The 18263-nt window shown below is 44.4% G+C and overlaps 1 protein-coding gene across 5 annotated transcripts in view; it reads left to right on the forward strand.

Moving 5' to 3' along the window:
* Positions 1 to 18263, forward strand: part of MYO1B (myosin IB) — a 911317-nt gene that overhangs the window by 486359 nt on the left and 406695 nt on the right. For all 5 annotated transcript variants that reach the window (XM_078680402.1, XM_078680405.1, XM_078680404.1 and 2 more), the window contains exons 11-13: positions 3736 to 3854; positions 10258 to 10344; positions 11360 to 11425. In XM_078680402.1, the coding sequence (XP_078536528.1) occupies positions 3736 to 3854; positions 10258 to 10344; positions 11360 to 11425 (272 nt within the window). The remainder of the gene's footprint in view (positions 1 to 3735; positions 3855 to 10257; positions 10345 to 11359; positions 11426 to 18263) is intronic.

Genomic DNA, 18263 nt, shown 5'->3' on the forward strand with positions numbered 1-18263 from the left:
ACCCTGTACAATACCACTCGTACGAGTCACAACCCAGCCTACTATAATCGCGCATCTTTGTGTGACACGTTCCGTGAATTCCATTCCCCGAATCTGTTGCGAAATACTACAGCCCACACTTTACCCGTGTTGTGACTGACTAGTTTTAATTTATTGCGGTGCCCATTTCATTTACACTATTTTTGTTCTGAAGTGTCTGCCATTTATTGCAGTATTGTACCTCTACCTGCACTTTGTACGCTTCTGAAACCTGCACACATATCACTTTTCCTCCTATAATGTACCGATTGCTACTTCATGTATTTTTGCTGCTCACCATTGTCACTATTCATTCACGCAACTCAACGTTGCCTTCCTTCACCTATAATTTTCTCCTCACGCATCCTTAATGCTCCCATCGAGACGCGCCCCGCCAACCCACTGCAAAGTCCGCGCTACCAAAACCAACAAACAAACTATCACCCCCGCATCGCTCTCCGTACTCTGGCCTCAGCAACCCCCTTCTCCACCCCCACCAGTCCCCTCGGCTAACTTGGTAGAGATGCGGCCCCGCCCGGGCTCCCCCCTCCCAGGACTTCCTCCTCGCATCCCTGCCCCCTCGCGCTGCTTCAACCCCTCCCCTGGCCACGGCACTTTATTAGGGGCCTAACCCGACCATTTGACTGTCATTGTAAGTCTCTTGCTGGAGCTACAGTCCCAACAAAAAATAAGCCTTTCGGCAGTCCGATGTCCCAGCTGCGTCTAGCTTGCTTTCTGTGACCAGACACACGTTTTTTGGCTTTTATTGAGTTATCCCCTCTGCTCTTGAACATTGTAAATCGCACCCTCTCTTCTATAGGTGCTAAGTGCTATATCCTGTATTTTTCTTCTTCATATATGACTTTGTTTCTATCACTGTGCTGCTCTCTGCAAATTTATAAAGCGCTCTGATACCCGTCAAGTTTGCGCTATAAAAAACGATCAAATAAATAAATACTTGCATGAAGTCCGTGTTTTAAATCTAGCGACTGAGATGTATTTTCTATTTTGTTTAGTTCATTTCGTGACAAAAACGTTACGAGTCATTGCCTGTGCGACTTCTTTTAATCTTGCAGAAGCAAGGCTGCACCACGCCACATCTTGTTCCTCTTTTACCCACTCTGACACTGTCCCGGGACCGTCAAAACCAGTTTGCCCAGTTTGGAAAGCTTCACTTCAGTGCTTCTCTCCTCTACCTGCATATCAACACGGTGGTGTGAGGGGGTGTGGTGTCGGGAGAGGTAGGCTGGGGGGAGGAGAGGTGTGTTTGTGACAACTCCGAGGGCTGTGCACAAACGCCTTTCATTTGCTCGGTTACCAACAATCTCATAGCCAGCTACTTAAGTGTCCAGGGAAGGCAACACGCAGGGCCGAAAGCTGCCGTTATTATCCGTAACGACCTCAGAGGGGACCTCTCAACATTACTCACAGAAAACAACTCAGAAGGTGGAGTCATTATACTAAAAGGAAACCGCACAGGCTTTCTGTATACTGTGACTGTGGGAGAATTAGTTAATGTTCCTGCGTTTGAGTTAGAGCTTTTAGATTTGTTTATGGCTTTTTTTCTTTGTAATTCTTTAGCATTGCCTACAGGAAACAAAAATGCTAAAGATTTAAAAAAAAAACCCATAAACAATTCTAAAAGCACTAACTCTAATGCTGCGAGACCTATTGCATTTCCAATGCTTGTTTCCCTACCTTTTCAGACACGCTGCTGTACAATATGGCTGAAAGACATTGAGAAAGCCAATATGTATCACGTAGGCAACACCTACTGGCTTTGCCAGTGCTCTTTTGAACTCGAAGTGTAACAATGTCTTGGTGACCGCTCTAAAGTGGAGGAGGCCATTCTTCAATGGACAGCCAATGCATTCTCATTTATTTATGTATCTTTGATGTAGGCTGTATGTTTTTCTTTGGGTATGCTTTCTGTTCAACTAAGTTAGCTTCTATGCACTTGGCGCACAGGGTCTCGTTGCCAACAGACATGAATTGAAATGTACACTGATGGCACTCAGATCTGTACTTGGATGGAAAATGAATCCGGGAGCCGAATAAACGTCGAAGCCAGGACAAATGTTGCCATTGCTTGAAGCATGCTTTCTTCTGTATTCAGTCTTGATGGTACACAATTGAGGAATTGCAGTTTTCTTTTGTTACCCAGAACACTGGGAAAAGCCATGGCCTCCGAGCCAGAGGTATAAAATGAGGTCATAATCTTTGATGTTGGCAGAAACCTCTCAGTCAATCTGTTCACCAAGTATTTGTCTCATGGTTGAGTCTGTATCGGAGTACTGCATTAGGATCCCCCTCGCATCCAGATTGCACCACACTATGCATGCGGCATGCACAATATACTCTATGTCTTCCATGCCCTGAATATCCTGCAGCGCCTTCCCCACTAAGCTCCCGGCCTGCCTTGAGCAAGACTCCTACCATTGTCCCACAGTCTTGGTATCCTTCCCAAGGTTCCGGCCCAGAAGGTCTGCAGTCAGCCTGCTCCCTGCAAACATCCAGAGTTGTACCTACCTCTTCTGCATTGACTTGCTAACTCTATTAACGATATAGTGAACAGAGCGCTGTAAAGATGTTGTCAAGGCCACCTGCCTAGGGTCCCATCATAAACTGACCTAAGCATGCACAGAACCACTCGAGAACAAGGTTGTCCTGAGCGGGGATGTGAACTAAGCTTTGCGTTGTCCGATTGAAGTGAGTTATTTCAACATGTCTGAGAGTGTCGGAATGATAAGGCTGCAAGCTTGGGAAAATCTGAAAGGACAAGGGTAGTGTGACTTTAAGAGTGTGTGAAAGGGAAGTGATGAGAGAGAATGAGGTGACACTGATCATTCTGGGTGGAAGAAGAAATGGCATGGAAGAAGGTGTGCAGCTTGATGACCGATACTCGCAGCTTGTGTTTATTTGATAACATGCTAACGGATGTGTGAGTAACCATGGCATGGACTGTATCTTTCGCACATCCTTCGGTGAATGAAGACTTAAACCAGGTGTTGGCAGTGTCTGCTGCCCACATTTTATTTAAGTAAGGTGCACATAGCAGTGGCGTGGTAATGATGAAAGTTGCCCTGGTGCAAGCAAGGAAATGAACTCTGACTGCCATCAGGATAGTAAAATACAGCAACCATTAGGGTTCAATGGGCCCCTCAAGGCCCTGGCCCCGGGGCCACTGTGCTTGCTGCACCAATGGTACCTACTTGTCTGGCTTATAGTTTTTGTGTGGAAATGTGTGAATACAGCTTCCTTTTATTTTTCTTTATGTAGTAATGTTTTTACCGGCCCCGCAAATAAACTTTGATAGCCTTATCTGCCAATATTTCCACCTTTTCATATGAATCCTTTCACTTTACCCAGTGCGCAATCATCCCTCTTATAAGGTGGTTGCTAATTTCTTTCTTTCATAGTTAACTTTGTAACACTAAACTTGAGCAGATGTGGGCCTGCGTAGTGATACCCTTGAATAAATGTTGCTTTAGTTATATTTACACAGCTTTGCCCGCAACAAAAATGTTTCATTAAAGTATTTTTGTTTTTAAATTAGTTCGTCACCTGCAAATGTGAAATAGTTTTTTTTTAAACAGCTAAGCTTAGACCTAAAATAATATTTTATCTTCGTTTATAAATATATATATTTGATTTATTGTTCACTAATATAATGCAGTGTTAATCTCCGCACCACCCCCCTCTCTCCACTGCCAACAGAACTGAAAGAAATCTGTGAGTTGACTGGCATCGATCAGTCCGCGCTGGAGAGAGCCTTCAGCTTCCGAACAGTGGAGGCGAAGCAAGAGAAAGTCTCCACGACCCTAAACGTTGCTCAGGTACGACCTGTAAAGGATTAGGAGAGAAATTGTTTGGCAATGACGTTTGCAGTTTGCAGTTATTGCCTGGATTCCGTTTTTAAACCCTGTGTGTCATTGCAGGTGGCCATGTGGGCACAATTATTTACACCATTCACTTCCATGAATGCAATTTGCACTTTTTTCTATGCAGTCTGTAAAAGAAAAATATCTCCTACCTGAAATGTATGTTTGTTGCGAAGATGAGTTTGTTATTCCCCTTAATGAACCTGCTTTTTAGCATATTTAATGTCTTGGATACCTTTATGTGGTATTTACAATAAGAGAAGCGTTTCTATAAATTGCCACCTACATTTTTTTTGTACGCACTTCATCTGCAGATTGATCTTGCTACTCATGCAAAAAGCTTTTTCGAAATGGCATTAATGTGGTTGATGTACAAAGGTACACAAGGTACAGGAGAGCAAGAGGAAGTGAAGCGTGTTCCAGAAATTTAGCGCCCTGACGTTCTACCATGAGCAGCTCTCCTCGCTATGTGTTGGTCCTCACTCCCTCTCTTCATCCCTCCCTTCCTTGCCGACTTCAGGCAATCGTTCGAGTGTAGACACAGGACCCACACTAATACAAGCATTTGCAATGCAATAGGTCTTGCATTTGGAGAGTTTGAGCTATTGGCATTGTACATGACAATGCCTTTTATTTGTGTTTCGACAACCAGCTAGCCGTGTATAAACACACACTTTGTACTTTTAGTATTTGCTTCTGAGAAGCAAGGTTGGAAGTTACTGCGCCTCTTTTACTGCCAACCTTGCCTTGCATCTCGTAATCGGGGACTATAAGTACAGAGCGCGTGTTTGCGCACCGCTTGTAGGTTTTCAAACATAAATAAAAGGCATTGTTATTTACAATGCTAATCGCTCAAATGAGAGACCTATAACATTGCAAATGCTTGTTTTAATATAGCGCTTTATGCTATAATTATGTCAGTAATTAGGGGCATAACAGGGCTAAAATAGACATAAGGACAATTGTTTTATATAAAGTTCTATTTTTTTCTACGCAAGCAGCTGGGTAATAGTCCAAAAAAAGTGTTGCCTCTGTTAATTGTCACCTATTCAGTGGCTAATTCTTTTTCAAAATGTGACATCCAGCCAGAAAGCTCTCCTAGCATCTGAGATGCTGATTCTCAGAGTGTGCTCTAGTTTGTGCCTTGGTTTTAACGTAATCAAAAATTAAATACAAAATACTTAAGAACAGCCCATATGAAACAATGCACTATGAGCACATCTTCGAGAGAAAGGATTGTTAACTGGTGCTGTAGGCGAAAATAGTTTAGAGTTGTGTTCTATTGTTGAAAGATGAACTCCTAGGAAAGGACTGCAGCAGTGAGCTTTCCTGCAGGGGAACGTGAAATTACAACCAGTAGATTTCTTCCAAATCACGCTTTTCTTTCATGTTGAAGATAAGTGAAGCGAAGGAGAGAGAAGTGCCCTGTCAGACACGTACGCTTTGACTTGCTTTTCTCAGGTAGGGTCAGGTTGTGGGGATGACAATATTAACTTCCTTATTGTAGCAAGGTTTGTCAGTACTAATGGTGGTCTGGTCTTTTGAGGCTCTTCCCGGGCTGGTAATATGGTACAAAACAGCATGGTGGCCAGCTGGTTGGCACAACGAGGTAATCAACTGAATGGCTATTGACTCAGATGTTGTAGACGAGCATGCACCCCTTCTTGGTTTGAGCAATGATAGGTAAGAAGGGATAGGGCACGAGTCCAGCACTTTCAATCTGGTTTCTATGAGAGTTTCCTCCTGACATGAAGAAAAAGCCCATCCTCTGTATTTTGCCCAGTTCTTTCAGACAATGGGAGGGAGCAAGTGCAATGGTAACATGAACAAGTGGCGTTTGGAGCAGAGCTCCGAACAGAAGCAGCAGGAAACTAAGAAAATTAGCAGAGGAAAAAGACTGCGCGGACACTATGTATGGCCGCTCCTGAAATGATGCCTGTTACAGGGCCAGTTTGCAGGACGGTATCTGAAAAGCCAGAAAGTGGGAGAAAGTTAAGCATTTACATACCGAACCAAGAGAGTTTTGAAAGCCAGGCCTAGGAACCAATGAAAGGAAAGTGCGTGGTGAAAGCCCAGAGAGAGAGCTGCACCAGGTCGAGCGACAGCACATGCGCTGCCTAGGCTTGCCCTAAACTGGTGTAATGTAATACTGGCTTGGTAGATTACAATGCACATTGATAGTATCAAACACCACAGCCAGGGTACAAATTAATGTAGCAAATAGCATAGATGAGTGGAAAAGTATTGATCATTCAAAGGCACATTTACTAGAAAATAACTCCAATAGCTCCTTCGTTTCCCCACAAAGTAGCTTGGATGCGAGCTGTCTTACAGCTGGCTTATGAACACTGACCACACTACTCACTGCTACAGATGTGGTAAAATAGACCAGTAATTAGTATTCATCCCATGCACTGGTATGCTACATATATGCAAATCTGCATTAAGGGGCCCTACACCTCTACCGTGCCTTGCAATTTTCTAGGACCTGCCCTCACCGGATGCCTCCACTACTATAAAAAGGATTTTTAGAATTCCCCTATGCACTCTGTTTCGTCATTACCTTCAATTGTGGTGTCTAAGTCTTCTTTGTCCCCCTGGATTCCAAAGAGCTCTTGCTGGCACACAAGAACTCCCAGTACTCCAGTTTGAGCTAATTTACTTTTACTTTTCTTGACTATGTTCTACTGTGATCTTTTGCTCCTTCAATAGGATACCTTTTTGGGTTTTGCCTCGGCAATGCGTACGAAGTACGCATGCGCCAGCAAAATCTAATGTTTTCCTCTGTGGAGTCGGGTATCCGCCCCCTCCTCGCGCCCTCCTCCCATTGGCTAGCTCCATAAATGGAGGCTAGCCATTGGGAGCCGGATCTGTCCGTCAAGGCCGGACCAGATTCGGGGGCGTTCCCGACAATTTTTCCCTTTTGGCCACGTCATGCAGCGGTGGGCGTGCGCTCTATCACTCACAGGACATAGGCAGACCACAATCTGTACGTCTGTCAGACACATTGAGCATGGCTGTGTTATGTATTCACGCATGCCAATGGCGTGCGCTCTGTGCCCGTCAGGCACACGCTGGTCCTGTCTGTCACGCACACATTGGGTGAGCCCGGCTGTCACTTACACGCGCACTACTATGCCTGCCTGATCCCGGCGCTCACACAGCGTGTGCTCCTGGGGGAGTCACAGACACACTCGGGACCCGTCTGTCAGACGCATGCACTCCTTGAGCCTGGCTGTGTCACATACACACGCACTGTGCCTGCCTGTCAGGGTCACACCGTACGAGCCCAGCGCTCACACGCACAGGGCGTGTGCTCCTGGGGGCCTCACAGACACACTGGGGACCCGTCTGTCAGGCCCCGGCCGGCGCCGCAGCCAGAGCCGCCTCTATTAATCCCAGGTCAGCTCTCTCGTCAGATGCGGGAATCCACAGTGCGGGGGGAGGGCTGCGGCGGGCAGGCAGTGCGCGCCCCCGCTATAAAGAGCGCAGGAATGCGCCGGCCGGCTCTCTCCCCCTCCAGAGTGCCCAGGGAGCCCGGTGCCGCCGGGGCGAAGGGCAGCATGGCCTCGGCCTCGGCCTCCGCTGGACAGACGCCTACCGCCAGCCGCCGGGAGCTGTGCCAGCGAGCCATCCAGCACGCACGGAACATGCGCGCCCACCTGGCCCGCCTCCTGGACACCTATGTGAGTAGTGCACATCCCGCGTGTCAGGCTGCTAGGGTTCGAGGTGTCCCGGCTCTGCCCGGACGCCAGGGGATCTGCCCATTCTGTGTGCGCCTAGTGTGTGTGTAGTCTGTATGAGGGGGTGGGCGTCAGGGGTCGAGGTGTCCCGTTCTGCCCAGACGCAATGGGCTCTCCACCAGTGTGTGCGCTGGGATCCGGGTGCCACGGGTCTGCCTCGGCTCCCTGGGGTCTCCCTAGTCTATGCATAGTGTGTGTGCTGGGATCTGTTGCTCAGGTCTGCCTCAACTCATTCAGATCCCCCCATTCACCTTGATAACACTTCTGACCTAGATGCAGGGCTTTAAGTGGGCCGGGTCTGAGCACTGGCAGTTCTTTTTTTTACGTTTAAAATGCTTTATTGAGAAGAAAAAACTAAGTAAAACATCATTACAAAGATCGAAATAAACAGAAAGCGTAAGAGCCTGATAGATGTATAAGAAACAAAAAACAGAAGCATCCTTTTAAATATAATTATACTAAGTAAAAATGCATTTTAGAAAATGTTCATGAAAGAAAAGAGGAAAAGAGAAAAGGAAATAAAGAGAAGAGTAAGAAAGATGAGAAAAAGAAGAAAGCACTAGCAGTTCTTAATGTTAAGCAAAGATTGTTAGCTTACATATTTATAAGCCACGCCCTTCATGACATCGGCCACGTCCCTTTGAGAGACCCCCCTCCCCCTGATTTTTTCATCCCACTTAAAGCCCTGCATGGATGTAACTGCTTAAAATCTATATATCTCCCGTTAGACTGCAGATGCTTGTGTGTGCCTCGGGGGGGCGGGGGGGGAGGTGTGATGGGGAGGGGGAGGGGCGTACATGGGAACACTGACGATTCATTTGGGACACTGCCGACAACGTGCGTCAAAGTGCCGTCTTTTACCTCGTCTCTTATTTAACAGTGTCCACCACGCACACTCCGATGTTGGTTAATGGAAAACGTACGTTCCCTGACCTTTACCCCACATCTGCAGCTTCTCTGTTTCCACGCGAGGGGTATTTTTACACATTCCAGGCAGATAAGTAAAATATCCGTTTCACCAGTTTCAACTGAAACAAAATGAGATAATGATTTGCCTAGGATCACACAGTGTAGTCGATTTGGAAAGCTAGAATTACAATCTGGGGCTCCTGCATTTTTAGTCAGTTCACAGGACGTCCAGTATATGCACAGTACTGGAATCCTAGTCATGCCCGCTCCCCTGATTTGCGATTTCACCGTGTAATCTTATACAAATCGGACGTCCCCATTTGCAACAAAACAAAATAACGAATAAAGCTCTATGTGGTTCAAAAATTGATGTAAATTGACCTAAAACGATTTTAGGAGCAGCCCTGGATGCTCCAGAACACTCCCTTCTGCATTGTTTTCTCAGCACATCTTTTTAATCTCCGCCTCATTTAAGTTTTTTGCCTCATAGTATCCATGTTTGTTCTAAAATGTGCCACAAAATTACTTTCAAAAGGCGATGACCCAAAATGTGGCTCAAATGTGATGAATTGACATGCACCCCGTGCTTAGAGGCCAAGGCACTGAAGGCACTGTGTTAGTTTGCACCGACTTGTGTGTTTAAGTCCCTGCGCAGACACTGGGCGCGTTGTGTGATCTTGGCCCGCCTCTGCCTACAGACTCCCGTTACTAAGGGGCCATTCAGAAATGTATTCCTTTACTGACTGAAGAATGACACTTTGGGTAAACATGGAAGTACGGCACAGGCTGCCGAGAGATCCGCCGCGGGTTGTTTTCAGATCTACGTCACACGCTGTTTACCTAAACCCTGCACTGACATTTCGATTAGTGTGTTCAAAGAAAGGTCATGGAGGGAAGGCTAAACATATGCATTTAAGTACCCCTCGGGCTATGCAAATCCCTTGCATGTCCTCTGCAGCCACGCCTTCTTGTCGCATTCCCCTGGCGATGTGCTGCAGGGGGCCCCAATAGAGTGCTTATAAATAAAATAAATGCATTCGGAGCAAAATGTGCATTGCCTTCACATAGGTATAGCGTGCTGGAGATGCGATGGCGCGCGTAGCTCACGGCAACAGGCCCCTGGAGAAAATGGCGACAGGCGTCTGGCGCACAGGTGACTCATGGCAGGGCACGGTGCTGTATAATACTGTGTGTGTGTTTGTGTAACTGTGTCTGTCTGTATAACTGTGCATGTCTGTAGCTGTGTGTGTATGTAGCTGTGTATACAAAGCCTGTCAATGTGTGTAGAGGAGGAGCTCTGTGTGTGTGTATAGCTCTGTGTACATATACCTATGTGTGTATAAGTGCAAATGCAATAGGTCTCACATTTCGTAACCATAAAGCTATTTACTAGTAAACGACAAAGCCATTTGTTTATGTTTTACAAAAAAAAACATAGGTGAAAATGTTGACATTTACAATGCCAATAGCTCTAACTTTATCAAAGGCAAAACCATTGCATTGTAAATGCTTGTTATCTTTTGCCACTCACGTATCTGTTCTACCAGACCGCTTCATTTCTGAGAACACAAAGTTAAAGTGTCTTTCAATGTAGTTTTTTCATATTTGTGTTCTCTGAATGGTTACCTTTTTTGTATTTTACTCAAACAATTGACTGTTCGTGGTGACATGACCACTTTTAAGTTACTTTTTCATTGTTTCAATAGGCTTTTTATGCCCGCGATGCCCTGGCAAAGAACATGTATAGTAGACTCTTTTCTTGGCTGGTGAACCGAATCAATGAAAGCATTAAGGTGCGTCCCTGAAGATTTAACGTTTTTAAAAGGTTTTAAAATAGACCTATGGTTAGTCTGAATGATTAGTGACTCATGTGAAAAAGGATTTAATGGATTCTTTCAAGCTTATTTTAGTGCATTCGTAGGAGGGTCTGCAGCCAAAGATGGAGCCCTCCATTGTTTTCTGTGTTGTTGCAGCAGGTTATTCTCAGAGAATATTCTTTATCACTAATGTGTTTTTTACCCAATTATGGTTGGCTTGTATTTGGGCACCATTTGCTTTTCTACAATAATAACAGAAAATATTTTAGAATTGTTTAACTGATCCGTAGACTTGCTAAAAGAATATCAATCCCCCCCCCCCTCCGATTCAGACGGGAGACTACGGATTTCAAGGCTTGTCTCCTGCCTCCTGATTCCTTGATTCCTGCATGCAAAAGCCCGATTACTTGATGGGCTTCTCCGACAGGGACTAGTCTTATGTGACAGAGTATGCGGTGCCAGGAACCTGCTCCTGAAGGGTAGTGCACAACATTTTTGTCTTGCTCTATGCCTGCACTTTCTCAATAGACAATAGGCCAGATTCAGGCCTCAATTTAAGTCAACGGGAAAAGTATATTCTCCCGATTATTTTTTTAAAATCTACCACTTTGCTCTTAGAAAGTGTTGGCAGGTATGAGAGTGAGAGACCACAAATGAGCGCAGGAACATTTCTTCACTTGTCATTAGCTTCACTGTAGGTGCACTTGGAAGCAGATGTTTTCCCCACCCTTTAGTCCAGATTGGATGTACTGGAAACCATAGGAGGAATCCTGCCTTCGTCCTTTAGTCCATCTTGGATTTACTGGTGACCACAGGCGCAATTACCCTATATCTTTCCCTAGTAGTTCCTTCTTAGAGGTACTGGTGCCATGACCTGCTTATACTGGCAAAACAAATTGTTATTGTGAACTGTTGAATTATGCTCTTTAGTTTGCAGCTCTGCACAGCCACCGTTACACAGAAAACTAATATACATCTACTTGTTTTAAAGGCACAAAGCAAAGTGCGGAAGAAGGTCATGGGTGTGTTGGACATATATGGCTTTGAAATTTTTGAGGTAAGTGTATTTGAGATGGATTATAGCTCAAATACATGTATTTTTGGGGGGAATCATGCACATCATCTAAAGAGCGAGATAGTTGCATACTGATGCTTTGATGTCAGCATTATTTATTTGATAAATAGTTTTTTTTAAAGCATTTAAATTCAATTGTGTGAATTTTGTACAAAACGAAATGCCTAATATACTAATAAAAATGTGTAATAAAAAAATGGCAATTGAAGCAGATTATTTTTTAGAGTTGTAATCCTAGTTAAAATAAAAAAGGGAAATTAGGAAAGTGATAAAAGCTCAAAACAATTACTTCATTCATAATATAATAAGGTCTCATAATTTCGGTGAAGTTCAGAGATACATTGCTGAAGCCCATGGACCAGAACCATAAATTCAATCCCATGTAACATGATCCATTCTGAGATGAGTTTACTTATGTGTTGTCTGTACATTTGCCGTCGGTGCCTCCTTTTATGCTTTTTAAAACATTTTTACCAAGAGCTGTGATATAGAAATGCTTTTTTTCTGTAAGAGTTATGGGTTACTGAAGAGGTTATTTTGGTCAATAGTTTGCACTTTTCATGGGAGAAAATGTTACATTTATGTTTAAAACATGTTTTGCCTTTTCATGGTGAATTATAGCATTTCTTTTCACTTTGATACATTAGAATTTAGTTTTTCTTAGTGTTACACGTTTACATCCATTTTGTTTACTCGGTGTTTTGGGATTCCTTGACTAAATGGCTTATTTTGTTAGTCCAACATCACATTATTCTGCGCCTTTGTTCAGGCACAGTACATTTTTCTTTCTGGATTCTAAAAATGATTTTATTAAAACGTGCTTAAGACAGATTAAGTGTCCGGCTATGGTTAAATGAATGTGTGTAGGGAGGAATGAGGAGGCAGTAAGCTTTGTCAGCACAAACTGTTCTTCAGCAGTGCTGAGCCAGTAATTTAGCAATGGGTTGATTGTTGGAACTCGAGTGTAGTTTCATTTTGCATTCTACAAATTTGAAGTTTAACGTTTTTTTTTCAGAAAAGCACTTTTTGGTGACAGCGTTGCTTGTCTTCATCTGGATTTTTAATGAGTTTGAAAATATGTCCTTTAAAGTAATAATGAAATGTACAAGGATTGCGCAGTTATTGCACTAAGGACTGTGACAAATATCTTCACTTCATTTTGTTTTCTTTTTGTGTCAAGCATCAAGTCCGTGTGATTAACGTTGCTATTTAAACCTGTTGGCTTGGGTGGTGTCTTTGAAGTGTTTCGAAAATTCTCTCTCTCTGGGTCGCACCATTTCCAGGCCTGGGTTTTCATTTTTGCAAATAATTCGGTTTGGATGTCTTAGTCCAATTGTTTCAGTTGAAAGGAACCAGAATGTACAAACTTGCTACTTGAAAGCCCAAGCCTGGAAGGACACAAGGTGCTCCAGTGTGACCATATGTATACTTTCTTATAAGAAGCACTGAAATGATTTATTGCAAGAAAAGAATTGAAAATGGCTAGGTTTTGGATATGTCCAGTAGAAAAAATAACCTGGTCTGCATTGGTAAATTAAAAGTACTGAATGGCTGGGCGCAGCTATAACTGAACTTAGTTTCTGTTAATTACAAGTTGTTGGGTTTAAGGTTACTTAATTTAATTAGCATTTTACATGGATATTAATGTAAGTATTCAATATTTTTATTTCACACAGTTAAAGTCACAGCAAGTGGGGCTAAATACTCAGTTTTAGCAAAGTGGATTAAAGTTCCACATTGAGTGCTGTTTTCTGAATACTAAGTTTTAACAGAAAATAGTGAGGTTTCTACACAGAGTGACATCCAGTAGCCAAGAAAACTTTTTTCTTCATTGATAACAAGGAATAATGGGAAATGACTGAAATATAGTTGGCTCAGGAACAGAGCGCGCCAAAAATCTTTATCTCTTGTTTTGTCATTTTCTTGTTCTGATAGATACTTCTAACCATGGATTCCTCACCTTAGAATACTCCTAGGCTGCAGACTGGATTCAGAAACTTTTCTTCAGCAGAGCTACCACACGCTGCCAGGTGGCACTGTGTGGCTCGGCATTAGCTCTGTACCACTCCAGTAGTGATGAAGCAGAGCTACATATAAGCATCACATGTGTGTGGTGATGTCACTTCTTTCTTTCCGTGTATTTGTATGCCGATCTGGAGCTCCACTCCAAATAATATTGATATTCTGGTTACTTCTAATATAAATTCCATTGTGCTAGGAATTGATGTCCACACCCAAAATGAGAAGTTTCGAACCATGCCGTGTCATTGATGTCTGGGCTGGGCTCCGGCTAAAACCTGAAGTATTGTGATAAATGTGTACTCATGTACCTGAAGATGATACTGGGACAAGAGGCAAAGAACACATACAGTTACACGCTTCAAGTAAGTCGCTCTACCACTCGAAGATGCAGATTGTCCTGTTATTGCAAACAGTCAACTTTGTGGTTGAAGTCCTCCAGTAAGTCAAATCAAAAGAAGTTCAAGCACAAAAAAAATTGAATCAGGACTCTCCTCCATCCTGCCATTCATAGCATAAAGAGAAGGCGTGGGGATGTCAGACATTTGCTGGCTCCAGAACTGATCTCAGTGCGCCTGGGTTTCCCAGGCCATCTGCAACACTGCAGATGATTGAAGCTGTCAAGGAAGCCATGCTGCAGATTGTTGGTGTGCTTCCGGCTCCTTCTGGCCAGCCTTGAGGCCCCAAGGAACAGTAGGTACCCCCTGTCAAGTTATTGGTGGTGGATTAATCCTCTGTGTCACCTAACTCCTCCGGACTCTTATGGGCACTGTACTAACAATGGTACGGACTTTCATTCCCGCTCCTACCTCTGCACCACCCACATACACTTTGATGTCTGCACTGAACCCACTGACTTAAGAGGATCCAGTACCAATATCGGACACCGAACTGACTTCAGCTCAATCTCAGCCAATATCACAGTGTGATCAAAAATTCACAATCTGCTGTAGTACATCCTGGCTTTGACCTGATGCCTCTACAAGGATGTACAAACAGAGTCTCCATTACATTTGTAGCCTTTACTCAGAGCAAGGGATACTCTGAGATGTGAATGTAAATAGGCAGGTGACGAGATATCAGATCAGCTCCTGAGAAACCTCCTACTCCAGAGAGCCTTGTGGTTCAAGCCTCAACCAGTGAGATGAATCCCCCAAAAAATCCCCAGCATTCCTTTAGAGAGGGAGTCCAATTGGATTTGGGGTTTTGGCAAGCATGTTATTTCCTCCACTAGTCTGCCAATGGATTCTATAAATGCTGTCTGCATAATGAGTTACTATACAAATGCCTTGTAGAACATCGCCAGGGAGATCTTGCTGGCTGTCCTGGAAGACCTCTAGGCCTCTTTGCCTCAGACAATTCACGATGGATAAGACACTGACATATATGTTATCTGTGCCTGAGTGGTTATGACTGATTGCCTAGGGAAGGGCAGTCAGTCAGCACCAGTGTCGTGCTTTGTCAACATGCATGGATGTGTTCCAGAAGTACAGGCCTCCCTGGTCGAAACGCCCTTAAATGGGTTACACAATTTCAGTGAGAAGGCAGACTCAGCGTTGTAGCTCTTTAAGGAAATTAGGTCTACTAAGCATTGTTTGGGTCTATCGACCCCAGCCAAACAGTTTGAAAAGTGCAGAGGCTATTCCAGGGGTCTGGCATATAGGGAGGAACAGTCTCACCAACCAGTGACCCTATTCCTTTTGGGGCCATGGACGTAGTTCCAGCACACAGGCCAGCTGGGAAGTCTATCCTCCCATTATTCTTCTCCTGGTGCAAAATCAATGCCAAATATTTACCTTCCAATCCGTGAAAATATCAGACTAGTACCTGCCCACTCTACTACAAGAGTTGCAATTGTTACTCTACAGGGTGCTATGAATGTGGTATGAGACTCAGAAATAGGAGGTTGTTACTTTAGCTGTTTTCTTGTCCCTAAGGATAAGAGAGGTCTTTGGTCTCTTTTGGACCATGAACCTCTGAATTCCTCCTGCAGAAGAAAAATTCTAAATGCTCTGGCTGGCCTATATCCGGGCTGTGTGGTGTGGGTGAGTGCATATTCTTGGACTTCCAAGACACCTATTTTCATATACCTGTCCTGCAGTGCCACAGAAGTTATTTGCTGTTCAGTGTAGGTCAGACGCATCGATTGTTCAAAAAAGTGACGACGGTCGTCTCAGCCCAACTTCAGAGATCAGGGATACCAGTCTTCTCCTACCTCAATGACTCGCAGTTGAAGATAGTCTTGCCACAGTCAATTGTAGACCACCTCCAGATGATGGTGAACCTCTGGACATTGGTGGGTTTCACTATGAACCAACAAAGTCAGGTCTGACTCCTTTACAGAGGCTTTCATTCATTTTAGCCGTCTTGCATTTTCAGGCTTCCCTCCACCACGATTCCTGGACATTTGACAATGATTCTGAAATTTTATCCTTGGTCCTGGGTCATAGTGATGGCATCTGTGAGGCTTTATGGCCTCTTAGTCTCTTGTATCTTCCTTATGAGCTACACCAGGTGGTACATGAGGGCTCTGCAATGGAAACTGGAGTTCCAGTGTGGCATACATCAAGGAAAGCTGACTGAAATCATCCTGATCTCGGAAGAGAAGGATCTTGATCTGCAGTGCTGGCAGTTCATCTGCTATTGATCTTAAAGCAGGCCAATCCACATCTGACTGTAGTGACTGGAGTGTCCATTCTGGGACGGGGATATCGTCTAAGGGGCTTGGAGATTCTGATCTCATTCAGAAGGTGGACTTCATTTTAGTCTTTAGGAATTGCATTTCATTCATCTGAGTTTAATAGCCTTCCTGCCATCCATCAAAAGGATGCTGGTGAAGTTTCTCCCAGACAACACCATCATGTGGTACTGCAACTCTCAGGGCATAGTGGAGTTCTGGGTCCTGTGCCAGGAGGCTCTGTGCCTCTGGTGTGGATTAGAGTGCCAGGGCGTTTCCCTGGTTGGGAACCACATGGCAAAGCCCCTGAATGTGAGAATAGACACTCAGGGGCAGGTGGTGTCTGTGAGACAATGAGTTGCGGCAACATCCAGAGGCATCTTGCAACAGTGTGGAGTACCCTATCCAGATCTGTTCACCACTGTTGAGAACACGCAGTGTCAAACGTTTTGTTATGTTTTGAGTTTCTGCAAAAGCACTCAATAGGAGATACGTTCCTCCTAGAATGGAACACAGATTACTGTACGTACACCTTTTCAACTGTGCCTCTCTTTCCAAAGTTCTGAAAATGATCAAGAATGACTGGGCCCAAGCCATCTTAGTTGCTCTGGGTTGGACCAGGTGAGTGTGGTACCTGGCGCTTCTGGGCATGAGCATCTGTCCTTTGATAAGGCTGCCACTTTGTGTAGATCTTTTGTTGCAGCAACAAGGCATGGCCCTCCTTCCATATCTGCCCAATCAAAACCTACATACGTGGAGACTGAGCTGCAGCAAATTACTACATTTGATCTGCAGCCTCACAGGTGAATATCACCCTTTCCTCCAGGCGCCCTTCCACAAAATCTATCTGTGATGGCCGCTGGAACAGATCTGTGGCCTAGTATTGCACTCTCAAGACTGATCCCTTACAATCAAAGCTGTTGAATGTCCTTCTATTTGTTTTATCTTTGGCCAAGCCAGAGGGCACCATCCATCAAACGTTATTCGTCTGTCCTTGGGTCCTTTATACGTTTATGGGACCAACTCTCCTCATTTAAATTACCTGTTGTGATACATTTTTATGAAGGGTTTGACACAGTAGTTCCCTCCGAAGCAGTTTGTGGGACCTCAATATGATTCTTCTATTTGTGTATGCCCTTTGAGCCAATGCATATCTGCTTGGTACATCTCCTGACTTTAAAGAATACCTTCCTTATTACACGTATATCAGCTTGTTGCATGAGTGACCTTCTGACACTTTCAGTGCATCCGAATTGACCACTTTTTTCCCTACATGTTGGTGCTGAGTACTCAGGCAGTGTTCTGGTCAAAAGCCATGGCTCCCTTCCATGTTGGCCAATCGATCACCCTCCCACCGTTCTTTGCTGCTGCTCACTCCTTGAAAGAGGAGGAGATGCTCGATCGGCTGACCCTCAAAAGGGTTTTCAGCTTTTACATTTATTGAACACCATGCTGATGAGCTGCTTTTTGTGGGGTTCTTTGGGGTGAAGAAAAGAAAGGCTGTGCAGATGAGGAACCTGTTGGGGAGGATAGCCCTCTGCATCAAGATCTGCTATGCATTGGCCAAGAAGAAGCCCATTGATTGTCTGTGATCCCATCCTACCAGGGCTATGGCTGCTGCCACAGCGTTGGCTTATGGAGTGACTATCCTTGATATCTACCAGGCTGTGATGTGGGCATCAGTGAAGACGTTCACAAAGCACTACTTCCTTGACAGCTAGGCCTAGTGGAAGGGGCACTTTGTACACTTAATTGTGCAGCACTTTATGGCTCTACAACTCTCCACAGCCCCTCCAACCTGGTGCAGTACTGCTTTGGTATCTATTCTAGTGTATGGGATGTGCAGTTGGGCGTATCCTTCAGAAGAATAAGTTACTTACCTTTGATAATGCTCCTTGGGAATATTGTATCTAACCGCATATTCGTCACTGTCCTCCTGCCTCCCTGTATTGTTGAGTTGGCTCTTTTTAAAATCTAAAACTGCCCGAATTAGTATTCTGCACACTGGTACCACCAACTATTCACTCTCTGCTCTGAGGGTTTGGAAAAGGAGAAAACACAAAACTGATGTAGTCACAGAGTGGAAACTATATGTGACACCTCTTCATTACTTCTAGGGCGCAC

Source organism: Lissotriton helveticus, chromosome 3_1 (genome assembly GCF_964261635.1).
Source record: "Lissotriton helveticus chromosome 3_1, aLisHel1.1, whole genome shotgun sequence".
Classification (NCBI taxonomy): Eukaryota; Metazoa; Chordata; class Amphibia; order Caudata; family Salamandridae; genus Lissotriton; species Lissotriton helveticus.